General features: G+C 34.7%; 1 protein-coding gene across 1 annotated transcript in view; it reads right to left on the bottom strand.

The window, feature by feature from the left end:
- Positions 1 to 110: 110 nt before the first annotated feature.
- LOC149408821 (uncharacterized) overlaps positions 111 to 18,133 on the bottom strand; it is a 36,505-nt gene continuing 18,482 nt past the window's right edge. Inside the window, exons 9-16 of the mRNA XM_089650408.1 lie at positions 16,752 to 16,958; positions 16,079 to 16,340; positions 15,627 to 15,750; positions 15,075 to 15,406; positions 13,203 to 13,399; positions 7,208 to 7,404; positions 3,745 to 3,865; positions 111 to 497 (exon numbers count right to left, since the gene is read on the bottom strand). Coding sequence (XP_089506534.1) covers positions 111 to 497; positions 3,745 to 3,865; positions 7,208 to 7,404; positions 13,203 to 13,399; positions 15,075 to 15,406; positions 15,627 to 15,750; positions 16,079 to 16,340; positions 16,752 to 16,958 — 1,827 coding nt within the window. The remainder of the gene's footprint in view (positions 498 to 3,744; positions 3,866 to 7,207; positions 7,405 to 13,202; positions 13,400 to 15,074; positions 15,407 to 15,626; positions 15,751 to 16,078; positions 16,341 to 16,751; positions 16,959 to 18,133) is intronic.

Below are 18,133 nucleotides of genomic sequence, written 5' to 3'. Positions count from 1 at the left end.
TAAAACAAAATGAGATAGCATGAATTTTATAGAAATATCTCTCAAAAAGACTAAAAAGAGAAAAACTTCCGAAAATTATTAATTAATTATGTAGGTATTCCATATTAATCTCAAGGAATGATCAAATACCACCAGAATGTTGGTGGTATCTGTATTGGCTCCATGGAGGAGCCTTGTCCACCGTGGAATTTGAAGTGTTCGCAATCCTCGGCAATGAAGAAAGAAGAATTGGTCTCAAGCGTCACCTTGTTCCTCCCTGTGCCCCCGTTGTTACTGACGGGCAGCGTCAGGAAGCAGTCGGGCATGGGTTGGGGCGGCGGCTCCCCCTGCCCCTTGACCCGCTGCTCCTGCATCTCCTGGGACAGGTCCATCAGCGTGCGGGCCAGGGCCGGCTCCCGATTGTGCTGCTTGCTGCTGCCGGGCTTGATGTGCTTCATGCTCTGGGAAGTGAAGGATCCGTCCAATGACTGTGTGGAATCGCCGAAATAGCTGGTGTCCTGGATATAAGAAAAAATTTATATCAACTTTTCAAATGTGTAGGTTTAAACCATTATTATATGTCTTTATGTGGGATCCTAATCAGTGGCGGCTGGTCGCATAGTGCGTTCGTGTGCAGCACTATCTAAATTGTAATGGCTAAAATTAATTTATAATATCTTACTGAAGACTATAAAATCTATAAAAATCATTTAAAAATATTACTTACCAATACAATGCAATGAATATTATCAAGGAGAGCGATTTTAATCTCTCCAAGTATAAAGTATGGCCGCTGCGCGGCGCCAATCCGCCGCGCCGTGTACACAGATTTGCAAACGGATGAAAATACGTTTTTGTATGTATTTTTTAAAACACTGCGAGCGCCTCAATCTACCCATTTGTACCAGGAGTTAGCTAATTCCCGTGTGTCACTCGGCGCCGAGATAACCCGATCATTTCCGAAGATTACCGATTTATGAGCCTTGACCCGAGGTTACACGGAGACATCCGAAGTTCGTCGAACTTCGAACTCGATATTGGACAATAGATCACAGATGACACATGTCACATGTCACAGATCATAATTTACCGTCGTTATCGCGAGCCGTGACGTAATTATTGTCATTGTTTTGGTATTGATTTATCGAGTAATTTGATCAAGCTAAATACAGAACTTAATCCTTTTAATTTGTAACTTTATAAGAAATAAAAATGAGTGTAATCAGTGTCGAATATATAAGAAATAATAACAGTTTGTTTGAAAATAAATTATTAATTAAAAATTCTGGTCCACCTCGTCCAGTGCTCGTGATTAAGCAAGATTGTAAATCCAAATCAAGAGCTTTTACTCGAGTGTTTGACAAAAAACTTTATGATAAAGCTTTTTGGTTGTGTGGTTGTGACAAAGTTAATCGCTTTTTTTGTTTTCCGTGTCTTGTGTTTGGTGGAGATTCAACTTGGACGTTGAGTGGGATTAATGATTTAACGCATCTATCAGAGAAGTTGAAAAAGCACAATTCATCTACTTTACATTTACAAAATGTTATGAGTTTAGCCGTTTTAGGTACAGTTGACATTCGTCAACAGTTGGATTCTGGATACCGTGAGCAAACTTAACAACATAATGCAATGGTTGACAAAAATAGATATATATTGTCTAAATTAATAGATTGTGTCATATTTTGTGGAGCATTCGAATTGGCATTGCGTGGTCACGACGAAACCCTTGATTCGATAAATCCTGGTGTATTTCGCGGCTTAATAGATTTCGTAGCAGAATTAGATGCAGTATTAAAACAACATTTAGATAGTGCCACTGTTTTTAAAGGGACATCAAAGACTATTTCAAAATGACATATTGGATTCTATAATGGAAGTATACAGCACAGAAGTGAAACGACAAATTACGGAATGTGAATTTATTGCGATTCAAGCAGATGAAACTACAGATGTCTCTACGACGACGCAAATGGTTTTGATCATCGGATATGAATGGAAGGGCCATATTTATGAACGCTTTTGGAAATATTTAATTCCAACCTCGCACTGCGCTGACGGTTTGTATAAAGCCATCTCTGAAGAACTTCAAGGTTTGAACATCAGTTCAAATAAATTGATAGCTCAATGCTTTGATGGAGCCTCAGTTATGAGTGGAAGGGTTGGAGGGGTTCAAGCAAAAATTAAGGCTGATTTTCCATTTGCTAATTATGTTCATTGCTATGCTCATCAGCTGAATTTGATAGTCGAAAAAAGTGTTTCACAAAGCAATGTAATAAAAACGTTTTTCGCACATCTTCACGCATTTCCAATTTTTTTCGAGGTCTCCTAAACGAATGAACGTGTTAAACGATGTAATGAAAAAGAAAATCCCTTCTGCCCCACCAACAAGATGGAATTTCAACATAAAAACTGTGAGAACTGTTTCGGCGTACTCAGAATTGTTGATACAATGTATGGAAACTATTTTAGACCAAAATAATAATGATTCGAATACTATAAACCAGGCCAGTATGTTATTGCATTATCTTAAGGATGAACAGTTTATATATTGGTTAGGTTTCTTCAACAAGATTTTACCCCATTGTGACATTTTGTTTCAACAATTACAATCACGCTCTTTGGATACCATCATGATTAAGAAATATATATATATCAATTTGAAAAATGCATTCAGACAGTTCGTGATTCCATAGACCAAACAGGTGAGCCCAAAGCAAAAAGAAATAAAACGGTGAACTATGCAACTTGCATCGAAGTATGTGATATTCTCTTACAACAGATCAAAGACAGATTCGAGTTTACTAACCATTTATTAGCATCAAAATTATTTGATTGTGAACGCTTTACTCAATATAAAGAAAACTTTCCTCAAAGTGATTTCAATGAAACAGTGAACACGTACCTACATCTTTTTAGATAAATTTAAATTGAAAAATGAACTATGTGCTATATACGGGAGAGATGATTTCTCTAACGCCGATGGTGCAGTGGCAATCTTGCAACTTTTTTATAAAAATAATTTAGTCGAGTCGTTTTCGGAGTGTGTGAAGCTTTTAAAAATAATATGTACAATACCTATGACATCTGTGGAAAGCGAAAGGTGTTTTTCTACCCTAAAACGAATTAAATCATTCTTGCGAAACACGATGAGTCAAGACCGTTTGAATGCTTTATCTGTACTTAGTATTGAAAAAAAAAATTTGCAAACAATCCCAAATTTCACTTCGAAAGTGATAGAAGTTTTTGCTCTTCACAAACAACGTAGAATAGACCTTATCTACAAATAAGGTAGGTGGAATAATTATTTTTACCCATAATCTTTTTGTCATATTGTTTTTATTTTGGATTGTCAGTGAACCACCACCCTTTTAGGGCAGCGGCCGCCACTGATCCTAATGATAGTTTTTTGACGGAACCGTGATTGGTAAATCGATATTGTCCGCTTATAAGTGAAGAGGTAAACCAATTAGAAAAGAAAGTAAGCTCAATTTTATCTTACTTTATGTTAAATTGTCCATACATTTTTATAGTGGACGGGTGCACCACCCAAGTACAGCAAGTACACAAACAAGCCATACACTATAATATATTACAATTCTAATATCGTTTTATAATATTCTTACAGCAGCCCTCTTATAACATTTGACCGATTCCAAACTGGTTACTTTAACCGATTTGACTTAAATTAAGTAATAAAAATTATTACGACTGGGTGTTTTAATCAATATGATAATTTCAATCAAGTATAAAAGGCAATATCTGTACCTTGAAGTTGTCAATAGATGAACCTCTGGATGGCAGCTTGTGAGAAGGTTCTCCGCTGAGCTGGTTGATGTTCAGCTGGTTCCGGGATGAAGACAAGTAGGCTTCATCGTCATCTTGGTCACTGCAAATGACGAACTTTTCAACAAACTAAATTTTTTAAACTTAATTTACTAGTTTATTTTATAAATTAAATCCAAAATTTACTCTGAAATGGGGTAAGATTTGTAAGTAGATACTTAAATACCTACCTACTTAATTGCAAACCATGGATATTTTATATATTTTTTAAATTTCAAATAAGGAATTATACAATTTTTCCAAAGAAATGTCACCAATTCTTTTTAGCAACTTTCTTCAGGCAGGTAAGTAGGTACCATAATCATAGAATGAACCACGATCATGCAGTATCCAGAAGGGTATAACTCCGATAGAAAATTTGAATCGAAGAAAAGATACAGTAATCTCCATGGCTTGTGACATCACATAATTTAACCACATCCACCAATGAACAACTCTGAAAATCTATGGAAAAACTGTTGGAGGCTGAGTGGTTTGATACAATTTGATTGATTGTCCTAAGTAAATGAGGTATAAAAAAAAGATAATTTAAAGCTCTTTTTCGCAGGACAGTACTTTGTCAGATAGAGTCTGGTTGTCGTGAGGGAACATTCTGAAATTCAAATATTTTTATTTTTAAAATAATATGTAAGGCTATTTATTGAATAGGATAGGCTTGGAATGAGAATTTTATTGTCTATGGCCGCACCTTTTTTTTCGAGTTTCCTCTATCCTCGCCGATGGTGTATGATATAGAACAGTTGCACGCATAAAGTGTGTCTAAATATTGGAATATCTATGGTTAAATAGAGGGCCAATTTGTTTCATGCATAAAGCATGGAGTTATCAATCTAATGGGTGGTTTTTTTATGGTAGTACTAGCATGGCAACCATCTTGAACCGGAATGTAACAAACAAATTTACAATTTTTTAAATGCCAAATGGTCGAGTTAAAAAAGGACTTCACTGCGCTCAGTCAATTAAACAACACATTTTTTTTTTGTAAGTCAGGAGAGAGTGAACTTTTCAACATTGGAACTGATGTGTTGAGGAAATCAACAAATTAAAAAAAAGAATCTTTTCAAAACCAGACAAGCAATTGTAAACCCAAAAATATAACATATTATAAGCAGACAATATCGTTTTTTTTCTACATTTGAAATGTGCATACATTATAATGACTTACTTTTACAGGGCATTTTTAAAAGTGGAACTTACAACTTGCAAATACTTGGTACATCACGTGAATTAAAAATATAAACTGAATAACCAATAAATACTAAAAATTTGAACTTTATAAGTTTTTAACTAAAGAAACCAGATTTAATAGATTAAAGTTCAGAAGGAGAAAGAACTTAAGATTTTAGTTAGTAAAAACACATTTCAAATAGAAGATGATTAAGACGGACAAGATGTACATTTATTCCACTAAACTGCACTTGCACATCTCATGATGGTGCATATTAATTATAATTAAAATATATCATACCAATGCTAAAGGATGACTAACAGATGACATAATATGTATTAATACCTCAACCTTCTTATATGTCATATTCTTCAGTGAAAAGGCACTTAACTCAACATTCCTATAATTATTATTGTTTAAGATTTCTTAAAATCACTCAATAATGCGATTTATATACTAATGGCCTGCAAACATAAGTAGCGTAAGAATATATTAATTTATGTAGTTTAAATGACAATACAATTAACCCCCCAGGCCTCTGGTATATTTTGGCAGAAGGTCAGAGTATTATCGCTTTGCTATAAAATCCAATTAAATGGAATATTTCTGAAACTAAATATTGTTTTTGAAAGGTGATTAAATACACTTACAAATGTTGTTATTAGAAACAAACATAATTTTTGAAATATTAAAATTTATAACGCAAAAGTAAAAAAGTTTTAAAAATGGCTCACCTTACGTTTTTTATAACTAAAATTACTGTTAACGATTAAAAATAAAAACACACATGAAAATGGTTCCATGATATTTCATCAAAATGACAATTAAACACACCTTTAAAAATTGATAAAACAAAAAGTAGGTTAAATATAGGGTTTTCCAATAAGAGGTGTTATTTTGAATAGCACGCTATTTCGGTAGATGTTACTTTTAAGCTGTTATTTTTTGACATTTGACAAGTAGAAATTACGCCATTAATAAAAATGGAACGATACACGCTTCAACAACGCATTGAAATTATTAAAATTCACTATTATTAATTATTAGATTTCCATCGAAAAATCATCTTGAGTGATGAGGCCCATTTCCACCTCGGTGGCTTCGTCAACAAGCAAAATTGTCGCATCTGGGGCTCGGAAAACCCAAGAGTTATTGTTGAAAAGCCTCTCTATCCTCAATGTGTGACTGTTTGGTGCGGTTTATGGTCCGGCGGAGTCATTGGATCTTACTTTTTCGAAAATGAGGCTGGAGCAACAGTTACGGTGAATGGATTGCGCTATCGAGAGATGATTAATGATTTTTTATGACCGGAATTGGATGGTATTGATCTGGACAACGTTTAATTTCAACAAGACGGCGCTACGTGCCACACAAGCAACGAAACCATTGATCTTTTACGGGAAAAGTTTCTTTGAATATCAAAATAACACATCTTATTGTAGTTACCTATCCTATGTAACCTAGTTTTTGTTTCATCACTTTTCATGACTTTATATCACTTTTTGTAGGTATGTTGACCTGTCATTTTGATGAGATACCCGGTCACCTAGGAAAATGTATTATATATGTTACAGTCACCTCACTTTTTTTTTCGTTCATATAAAAATAATGAATGAAAAATTCACAAAGTTTCATACATTTTTTCGAATTGCGATCGGAAACTTTGGTTCCATTGAGGTCCACATTTTAAGTTTTCTATGGTTAACTTCTAGATTTAAAAATAAAGCAAGGTGTTTTCTCTTTCTAACACTGTTTAGATCATATTTCTCACCATGACAGTAAGGGAGACAAAACGATTTATATGAGCTGTTTCCAAAAGCAAACAAATTAGCCTGAGGAGTTAATTTCTAAAATTTAAAAATTTACTGAGTTCCATAAAGCATGGTTCTCAACCGCTGATGAATATTAGTTGAAAGACACAACAAACAAAAGTTTAATGCTAAATTTGAAGTGATTTTAGACAATTATAGAAATGTGAGATACTAAACTTATGAAAGAACTTTTATCAATCCCAGGAAATTATTCAACAATTTTTCAAAACCTAAAAATTCTTATTTCTCCCCTATTCTGTTATGATGGGCAACTAGTGTTGTTGTATTTTGGATGAATGCATACATACTTACCAGATACTAGTTGAATGGTAGTCTTACATGCCCCATAAGAAATTCTGCAGAGATCATAAATTGCTAAAATTGCCGGTATTTAAACGCCACATACCTCGAGTACCTATTATCAATGTCGGTTCGCATGGTCAGCGCAGAGCAGGCGCAGTCATCCTCAGCAGCGGGGGGCCCCGGGAGCCCCGCCCCCCCAGGGAGCCCCATGGACGCTGCCTCCTCAGCCCCAGAAGGGGTCGGCTTGGACACAGCGGATTGATCCAAGGCGAGGGACTGCTGGTTGGTCCTGTGGTCCACCTGCCAATCAAATTAATATATATTAGTTTGGGATTAAAAATACCATCAACTCAATGCAAATCGGGCAATATTTTTAGCCACTGGAGTGTTTTTGGCCATATTTTGTCCAATTCGCAACACACGCGAGCGCACGCTAGCCTAAGGCCAATTTAAAGAGATATATTAAAACATTTATAGGAATTATTTAAAAAGTTCCCACGTGTTTGCAACTTGGATATTCACAAAGCTAACAGTATTACACAGCTAGTAGTTTCACAGATTATCAATAGATGTCTCGTTTCTCTAGTAAATACGGTTCCATGGATAACTCATCAAAATGACAATTCAACACACCGATAAAAAGTGTTATAAAGTTATGAAAAGTGATGAAACAAAAACTAGGTTAAATAGTTTACATATGTGTAACTATTTAACCTAGTTTTTGTTTCATCACTAATGACTTTAAAACACTTTTTATAGGTGTGTTGAATTGTCATTTTGATGAGTTATCTGGTCACCAGTAAATACATAAAGCTAAACAAATTATCTCAGTGAAGAGTTTTTTTTTTTGACGGTATGTTGTCGCGTTAAAAATTCCTGTGAATGTTTATTTTACACAAATTTTGTTATGTATCATGTATCAATGTATTTGTTATTAAATTCTCTGCTTATTTAAAGTTATTTAAAATTTTAAAAAATGTGAAAGCGAGTTTTAATTTGCACAAAAAATTTACTTTTTCGGTGCAGTATGTGCATTGTCCTTAAATAAAAGGTGTAATATTGTAAATTATATGATTATTAATCCAATTTAAAATTATAGAAATAGATAATAGAGAATTTTTATTATTCTAGGATAAACTTTGGTCTGATAAATTATGTTTGAAAAATAATATGTCAAGTGAAAAACAAATAATTTTTGAAGTTTTCGTAAGTACATTCTACATTTTATTTAAATAAAAATAATACTAAAAAAAAACTGTTAAAATATATATTTTTTTATTTAATAATAAAAAGGGAAACACTTTGTTTACAGTCACTTTATTGAAATTTTTAACGTCTACCGGTTTCGGTACCTCCGTACCATCATCAGGACAGTTATAAAAATACTAACAAATACAGAATAATACACATATATATAAACAAATAGTTGAGAGAGAAAGAGATAAAAAACAGAGAGAGACAGTATCAGTTGTGGGCGGGAAGTGGGGGAGGGGAGTTAGGGATAACAGGAAACATATTTATTATAGGGCTGAACGTTAAATTTAGTTGATTATTGATAATTTCAGCCTTTGAATTGACTGATTTTTTTATTTCCAACGCTTCCAAGTTGTTAAGTCGTAAACCTATCTCATTTTTGTGAAGGACTTTAATACCCGTGTCACGGTTGAAAGTATGATCTTTATTAATTAGATGTTCTGCAAATTCTGAAAATCCCGAACTGGTTAGACATCTTAGGTGTTCTTTTATTCTAGTTTCTATATTGCGTGATGTTTGCCCTATGTAGAATGCTGGGCAATCATTACAACTAATTTTATATACGCCTGAGTGGCTAAGAACATCTTCTTTATCTTTGGCATTAATTAAAAATTTTCCTAGATTATTATTAGTATAATACGCTGGTTTAATTTCTGGGGGGAATTTAACTGTACATGTAGAGGAAAGGTTATTAATATACAAAATTCTTCTCCACTGCTGGTTGGAGTTATTATTGTTGAGAGTTGGTGGACTACTGTAGACGTATTTATTTATGGCAATACATCTTAATTTTTTTGTAAGGATTCTATCAATAAGGCCTATTTCATATCCATTATTAAGTGCTATTAGTTTAATTGTACTTAACTCATTAGCGTAATTAACATTTGATAAAGGAGTAGTGACTAAACGGTGGATCATAGAGTGGAATGCCGAATGTTTGTGGGAAATAGGGTGGTTAGACGTATTATGGATTGTAGTGTCTGTGAAGGTAGGTTTTCTAAAAATATTAAACTGAATTTTATTATCAATAATCGATAATGTGAGATCTAAAAAGTTGAGTGTCGAATTTATACCTACTTCTAGTGTGAATTGGATCTGTTTATGTAAGGAGTTGAGGAGTAATAGGAAGGAATTAACTTAAAACTAAACGAAAACTAACTTACAACTTAAAACTAACTTACAACTTAAAACTAACCTACAACGAAATAACTTAAAACTAAATATTAAAATATTGCATACCGAATTAGTCCATGAACTCCACCCAGTAGAATGGGATCTTTTTGATGACAAAATTAGAAGTTTTGCGTCAGTGAAAGCTTATAAAAAGAGGATAACCCTGGAAAATAAACTCAAAAAATTGTGCCAATCAAATACCCACATCAATAACCCGGAGACATCATCATCTCAAAAATTCTACGAACGTGTACAGAATCTCTCCTCGGCACAGTTTACCCAACAAGAAATGGAATTACTCTCCAAAGGTTTAAAATATAACCTAAAATATACTAATAAAAATTACAATAGTGCTGTGGAAAACGTTGCAGTAGACATGGAAACAGCGTTATATAAATCTCCGAAACCTTACCTCTACAAAAGTGCCGAGGTCTTACAAAACCTTATCCCAAGATTCCAGCCGAAGCAGAATCAAGAAAACTTACACGCCAAAAATATCCGTGAAAAACTGAAGAAAGAAGATTTAATATTAACCAGAGCTGATAAAGGCAATACAGTTGTAATTATGAACAAGATAGAATATAATCATAAAATTAATGACTTCCTAGAATCTGATAACTTTGAAATTTTAAAAGTAGATCCGACTAATAAATACCAGAGAACCCTTAAAAGTACATTCAACGAGTGTAAAACCCCAATATTCAAAGATGATACTTATCACCAGGTTAAATTCTTAACTAAAAACCCGAAAATCCCCAGGTTATATGGGTTTGTCAAAATACATAAAGCTAATAGGCCAATTAGGCCGGTTGTGACTTGTTGTAATGCACCTAATTATAAAATTGCTTCTTTTCTTACTAAGGTAATTAAAGATTCCAATATATTTCAACCAAAATATACAATTAAAAATTCCCATGAATTAATCAACCACTTGAAAGATTTAACCCTCCCTAGCAACTGTAAACTCATTTCTTTTGATGTAGTGAATTTGTTTCCCAGTATTCCGGTAGTAGAATGTAAAAATATTATAAGCAATTTAGTCAATAGTTCTAACTTACATAAGGATTTTACAAAAGATATTAACCAACTTATCGATGTTTGCTTGAACCAAAACAGTTTTAAATATAATAATATAATGTACCGTCAACGAGATGGATTACCGATGGGGTCTCCCACAAGTCCACTTATTGCCGATATTTTTATGAATAATTTTGAAAACAATATTTTTGAACTTAAAACACCTTTGTTAAAAAATATTTTACTATGGAGACGCTATGTAGACGATATCATATGTATTTGGGCGGGTACAGAGCGTCAGCTAAATTCCTAGTTTTAAGTTGTAAGTTAGTTTTAAGTTGTAAGTTAGTTTTCGTTTAGTTTTAAGTTAATTCCTTCCTATTACTCCTCAACTCCTTACATAAACAGATCCAATTCACACTAGAAGTAGGCATAAATTCGACACTCAACTTTTTAGATCTCACATTATCGATTATTGATAATAAAATTCAGTTTAATATTTTTAGAAAACCTACCTTCACAGACACTACAATCCATAATACGTCTAACCACCCTATTTCCCACAAACATTCGGCATTCCACTCTATGATCCACCGTTTAGTCACTACTCCTTTATCAAATGTTAATTACGCTAATGAGTTAAGTACAATTAAACTAATAGCACTTAATAATGGATATGAAATAGGCCTTATTGATAGAATCCTTACAAAAAAATTAAGATGTATTGCCATAAATAAATACGTCTACAGTAGTCCACCAACTCTCAACAATAATAACTCCAACCAGCAGTGGAGAAGAATTTTGTATATTAATAACCTTTCCTCTACATGTACAGTTAAATTCCCCCCAGAAATTAAACCAGCGTATTATACTAATAATAATCTAGGAAAATTTTTAATTAATGCCAAAGATAAAGAAGATGTTCTTAGCCACTCAGGCGTATATAAAATTAGTTGTAATGATTGCCCAGCATTCTACATAGGGCAAACATCACGCAATATAGAAACTAGAATAAAAGAACACCTAAGATGTCTAACCAGTTCGGGATTTTCAGAATTTGCAGAACATCTAATTAATAAAGATCATACTTTCAACCGTGACACGGGTATTAAAGTCCTTCACAAAAATGAGATAGGTTTACGACTTAACAACTTGGAAGCGTTGGAAATAAAAAAATCAGTCAATTCAAAGGCTGAAATTATCAATAATCAACTAAATTTAACGTTCAGCCCTATAATAAATATGTTTCCTGTTATCCCTAACTCCCCTCCCCCACTTCCCGCCCACAACTGATACTGTCTCTCTCTGTTTTTTATCTCTTTCTCTCTCAACTATTTGTTTATATATATGTGTATTATTCTGTATTTGTTAGTATTTTTATAACTGTCCTGATGATGGTACGGAGGTACCGAAACCGGTAGACGTTAAAAATTTCAATAAAGTGACTGTAAACAAAGTGTTTCCCTTTTTATTATTTAAAATGTCAAGTCACAATGTGTTTGCTTCTTTTGAAAAATTATTTTTTTATTATTAAACTGTAAACATACATTTACAAACATGCTGTAAGAAGTACAGTTTTGAACCATTTTTGTTAACAATCAGACGAAATTCACGCGTTTATGAACTTGATGATTTTTTTTTAATGAAACCTACAAACTTAAGATAAATATAGAAATATAGGTAAATTCATTGGCTTTAAACGACAGTTAACAGATCAGTATTTGGAGATATGATTTTTTTGATGAACACAGGTAAATTCAAATCCACACATATGAAAATCTCCAGCGCTCAATGCATTTTATCGTAAACATCTTGGCGCTCCAGTTGCTAATAAAAACCCCTATGGGAGGAGGTGGATTGTTGTTGTATGGGGTCATTGCCCCAAGTAACATACATTGATAAAAGTGTTGACATTTGCCAAATGAGAATGGGTTGTTTTTATGAATCCTTATCAATAGCAAAGTTCCACAATAACCAGTTAGCTTTTGTTTTTATTTTATTTGAAACATCTTTTGGCACTCCTAGGGGAGGTAAAACTGACTATTGCGTAGCACAGTACGTTAAGACAGGACAACGCACTAGCATGGACCGACGCTTCATTCGGCTAGCCTCATGACTCGTCGGCTCTTTCCGCCCGACGGCCAAAACTCTGTGCGGTATATTTGCTTCTATTCTTACTAAAATTGGCAATGGATCTAAATCAATCTATCTAAATGAAGAAGTTGTAATATATATTCACCGGCCTCAAAACGCTGAGCAACCGGGTAGCGACATAGTTCCCCTGCCTTTACACTGTACAGAACAGACAGGGCCGCTCTTGTGAGGCGACATAATAAATTCCTTTGTGTATGTTTTAATAATAATTGTTAATAACTTGTGTCTCCTCAATACCCACAACCCATTCCTGAACAGAGTTAACTTTTCAAAATTATTACATATTTAAGAACCCTTGACATGAATTTCATGATGAAATTGTTACCACACAGATCATTTGAAACTAAAAAAGAATGAGTGATGTATGCTGGTCAATTAACATAAGGCAACAATTAATTTAATTATTTAACATTCAGTATAAAGTGTTCTCAACACTGTGACAGTCAACACTGTAGATAAAGACCAAATCTGTTGTTTTATAATCTGTGCGGGTGACTTACATCCTTGCTCATGAGGCGCTCCAGCTGTTTCTTTTTGGCCTCCAGCTCAGCCTTAAGCGCCAGCTGGCGACGCTCCACCGGGCCCCCATAGGGCGGGTAGCCCACCACCGTGTTGGAGGAGGTGTTGCCCCCGCTCAGACTATTGGTGCGCTTCTTGTCCTCCGACTTGATGGAGGAGCCACTGGACATACATGTGTCTGGAAATTATTTTTCATTCATTTAAAATACATTCGGTACATACTTAAAGAAATATCTCCATTCTGTCTTGAAAATGTTTTTTAACCCTTTGTACTACTAATATTTTTTATATGGTATACCAGCTACTCCATAGAGTGTAATGTAAAAATATGAGTAAAAATTACAATATCTTTAAAAAATTAGAAAGAAATGTTTTTTGGTAAGGCAGCAAATAAAATGATATAGTTATGTTAAGAAATATATATTTATTATCATATAAGATTGTTAATAAAAGAAAAATTTTCATATTCTAATCTTTATAATTTTTCAACATGTGGTATTTTAGAAATCAGTAGCCCAAATGCATACGTGGCTTGTTAGGACACGTGTCACAGTACTCACTGGTTTCCCGTCTGCCGCCTTTTACTTCCCTTTTCGAGCAGACCACACAGTCCCGCTTGGAACCTTTTCTTAAAATATGGAGGTTCCCATTGGCCTGGTCTCTGATGGAGTGAGAATATTTATTGCCCAGTAAAAATATTCAAATAAAATGAATGTGTTATGTTAAATTGTTATGTATGAAAAACAGAGCAAAAAGCACAACCAATCGTAAATGGGTAATGTATACAGCTGAATAGAATCATGTGTATACCTGTAAAAAGACCCTTTTATTTTTTGACAAGACATTAACTCTACCTATGTTTGTTGTTAGTTTAAGACGATTAGAAGAGTTTTTAATATGTTTTGTATAACAAGTCTGCAGTCTTGGCAAACCCTTCCCCTCATACTACTTCCCACTCCCATTTTATGACAAGACATTAACTCTACCTATATTTGTTGTTAGTTTAAGACGATTAGAAAAGTTTTTAATATGTTTTGTATAAACAAGTCTGCTGTCTTGACAAACTCTTCCCCTTGGTATATAAGTCTTATCTATGGTATTTAAGTCTCCTTCTCTATGGTATTTAAGTTAGAAGATCATTGATAAAAATAAATTAAAAGAGTGCAGTTCCCCATTACTGCACATGAAAAGTTTTAGCCCATCGTCCCACGAGTCAGTAAGCAATCAACATAAACCGAATGCTGCGAACCCTGCGCAGGATCGGATACAAATAATTTGTAAAATTTTGAGAACTGGTAATTGTTAATCTGAAAACAATACTTTCTGTGAGTGGGATTTTGAGCTGGAGCACGGCATATCAAAGGTTAATCCATTTTGTCCGAACCGCCACAATTAAGTTTTTAGATTTTCACGGCCAAAAGCATTTTTGTTGTTTGTTTTTGGGGTGTTATGCCGTGTTGCGCTAACTCCTTCTTTAGCCGACGTTTCGGACAGCGTTGCAGTGTCCATCATCAGGGCAGATCCGGTAGATCCGAAGATGATGATGGACACTGCAACGCTGTCCGAAACGTCGGCTAAAGAAGGAGTTAGCGCAACACGGCATAACACCCCAAAAACAAACAACAAAAATCTTAAGCATTTATTTTTATATTATAAAAATTTATAAAAAAAATTAATTTATATTAAATAAATACAAAAACAAAGAGTTATGTTATTTTTACTACATCAATAAATTCAGTAAAAGTTCTTACAACAATTAATTCAGTTGCTGTGGTCAGTTTCAGTGTAAATAATTTCAGATGGGATGGTTTAAAAGCAATGCAGGTTTCTGTGCTGATAGTAATGATTAGTACCTCTGTTGGTGGCGTGTTTCAGGCGCCTTCTCTCTTCGCTCAGTCCCTGGGCTGCCTGCTTCAGCTCGTGGGTCAACTGCTGGATGACTGCCAGACCAGAACCAACACTGTCACCAGTGCCTGTAGTTTGGTTTTGCTCACTGACATTGGTGCACTTATTGGATCCTGACGATATGCAATTCTGAAGTCTGGACAATCCCAGAGGAGTGTTCTGACTCTTGGAGTTGGCGCCACTGTTCTGGGCCCCCGACTGGCCGTCTTTCATTATTTTAGAAGATGAAGATGAGTCTGTTCTGCAGAGAGGAGCATTGTTCACGGATGATTCAGAAACTCTGGAAAAAAAAAACTCTTTTTAGATGCAGAAGCTGTGCGAGGAGAGACTGGGCCAGTGATGGACTGAGGCCGCCAAAGTAGAGCAAGATAGGGACACCTGAGGTTGTCTTGTCAAAACAATGGTTGCCTGTCTCCACTAGGAAATGTGTGTTTAAATTGTATTTTTATGAAAGAGGTAAACAAAATCTCGGCAGTCACGAGTAATGGATAAATATGTACCTATTTTGATTTCTATTATGGTTTTCTTGAGGAATATGAGGAGTATTGTGAAACACATGTTCTTCATCAAAAGTTGAATTGATTCCGAAATTGTTTTGGATAGAATCCACAGTCCTTAGCATATCTGAAAAAGAATTAAAATTAATTAACCATTAAAAATATAATTCTGTTTTTGAAGTGGAGCATTTAATAGTGAAGCTACGGGATTTTGCCATGTACACATAAAATAAATAAACCATTAATAATACAATTCTGTTTTTGAAGTGGAGCATATAGTAGTGAAGCTACGGCATTTTGCCATGTACACATAAAATTTTAAGAAAACACTTTTTTTTAATTACTTAAGGCTACCACAGATTAACCATAATCTCTATGGACTTCATGCCTTGAACAAGCATTTTTAAACACTAATAGGAATGATTCTACGTCGTGAATTACTTTAATTTACTCACTTTTCAGTCTTTCCAGTTCCACTTTCATCACATTGACGGCGGCCACCTTGTGTCTGATGGTGTTCTCAATTGTGCCCCCCTCCTCCTCGCTGGCTTCGGAGCCCCCCCACCCTCCGCGGCCACCCTCCTGGCTACCCCCCTCCCCACGTCCCCCCTGTCCACCCAGGGCCCCAACGTTGTCTATGGTCTGGGGCATAGAGACGGCGTCAGCCAGTGAAGAAGTCGCCGCGTGAAGATTCTGGATTTTTGCCACCTGCGAACTCTGAAACTAGTTAGAATCGTGTCAGGATAAGAATACAAAATATATCATTACATTTTCTAACAAAAAAGACAAAGATTCCCGAGTAACGAATAACTTGAAAATATTTAGAAAAACTCCTACTACCATCACTATAAGCGGATAATGTTGCTAATGTACTGATGGGGGTATAAACCAAATACAAATAAATATCAGTTATTTTCCAAAATTTAAAATATTGAATTACCAACGAAAGATATTAATTTATTTATAATGAGTCGTGATAACAATGGTCCTGCCGTTAAAAGGTTTGTAACCTTACTTTCCGATACATGCTTTTATTAGAAAAATGGAGGCGTTTCAACGGAAATATCAGCAGTATATGACTTAAATCATTAGTACTCATATGTGAAGAGTATTCTCAAGTGTGCATACCTGGCTCTCCAGATGCTGTCGCCTCATCTGCAGGTCCCGCAGCATGTCAATCTCCGCCTGGTCCGAGGACACCACCGCCACAGCCACCCCGCCTTTACTGCTGCGACCCTCCGAGGGTTCGCGCACAGTGGAGAGAGTTCGCTCATTCAGCTCACGCTCTCGAGAACTCGATGCTCGTTTGCGGGCTCCCTGGTTGTTCCAATTATACTGGGGAAATATATTATAGAATTATAGGGTACTTGTTATATGGACACATCATTCAAATTTAAATAAAAACCTATTTTCTTAACCTAACCTAACCTAACCTAACCTAACCTAACCCAACCCAACCCAACCCAACCCAACCCAACCCAACCCAACCCAACCCAACCCAACCCAACCCAACCCAACCCAACCCAACCCAACCCAACCCAACCCAACCCAACCCAACCCAATCTAACCTAACTGATCTAACTATCTGATTAATTCTTCAGTTTGAATTGAACACAATAATATGGTTCACTGAGCATTCATAAAGTGGTAACGTAGTAACTAATAATAATTTTTGTTAATTTATTTTTGTCCGTCATTCGAAAAAATTCGATTTTTGCGAAAATAAATCATAAAATTTCGTAAGTCTGAATTTGAAAGACAGCCGTGGCGGTAAAATGCCGAAAAATTTATTTTTAATCATCATCCTAATTAGTATTGTTATTTTGTAGATCTGAATCAATTTACACTGGAATGTCATATTTTTAGAAATTATTTAGATTATCTGAGTTTGAAGGGCCGAGAAAATTCGTTTTACGCGGAAAAATTTCGTATTTTTTACAATTTTACACCAAATATCAGAATTTAAAGGGTTTGGTTGCGAAATCTCTATTTACACGGAAATAGAGATTTCGCGATACATACTATAGTATTTTTATGAATTTAAAGGGTGTGAAAATTTGATTTATCAAAAATGTGTGGTATTTTTACGAATTTGCTTTAAATAACTGAGCCGCTGCTGTTTTCGGCTGCGAAAATTCGATTTACACGGAAATAATTCATATTAATACGAATTTACTCGAAAGATACTACCCGAATTTGAAGGGGAGGCTGAGGAAATCGATTTTTGGCGTCTTTTTTAATATGTTTTATAAAATTTCGAATTACATGGGAATTTGTTATTTCGAAATTTGATTTTCTTGTCCCGTGGATTTCGAATTAACGAGGTTCTACTGTAATAGAGAAGATCATTTCGTCTGTCTTTTTGCTGAGCGAAGACCTCAAATCACCCTTGTATTAAAATCAGGAATTTTTTAATAAGCTCCTTCCCACCAAAAGATCAAATTTGATCGTTTAAAAAAATTAATGTCATAATTAATGTAATGGTTCCCTGAATCCCATAACCGTATACC

The sequence above is a fragment of the Hesperophylax consimilis genome, unplaced genomic scaffold (genome assembly GCF_061612785.1).
Source record: "Hesperophylax consimilis isolate HC1 unplaced genomic scaffold, BYU_Hcon_1.0 scaffold_56, whole genome shotgun sequence".
NCBI classification, from domain to species: domain Eukaryota; kingdom Metazoa; phylum Arthropoda; class Insecta; order Trichoptera; family Limnephilidae; genus Hesperophylax; species Hesperophylax consimilis.
This window is presented reverse-complemented; position numbering and strand designations above follow the sequence as displayed.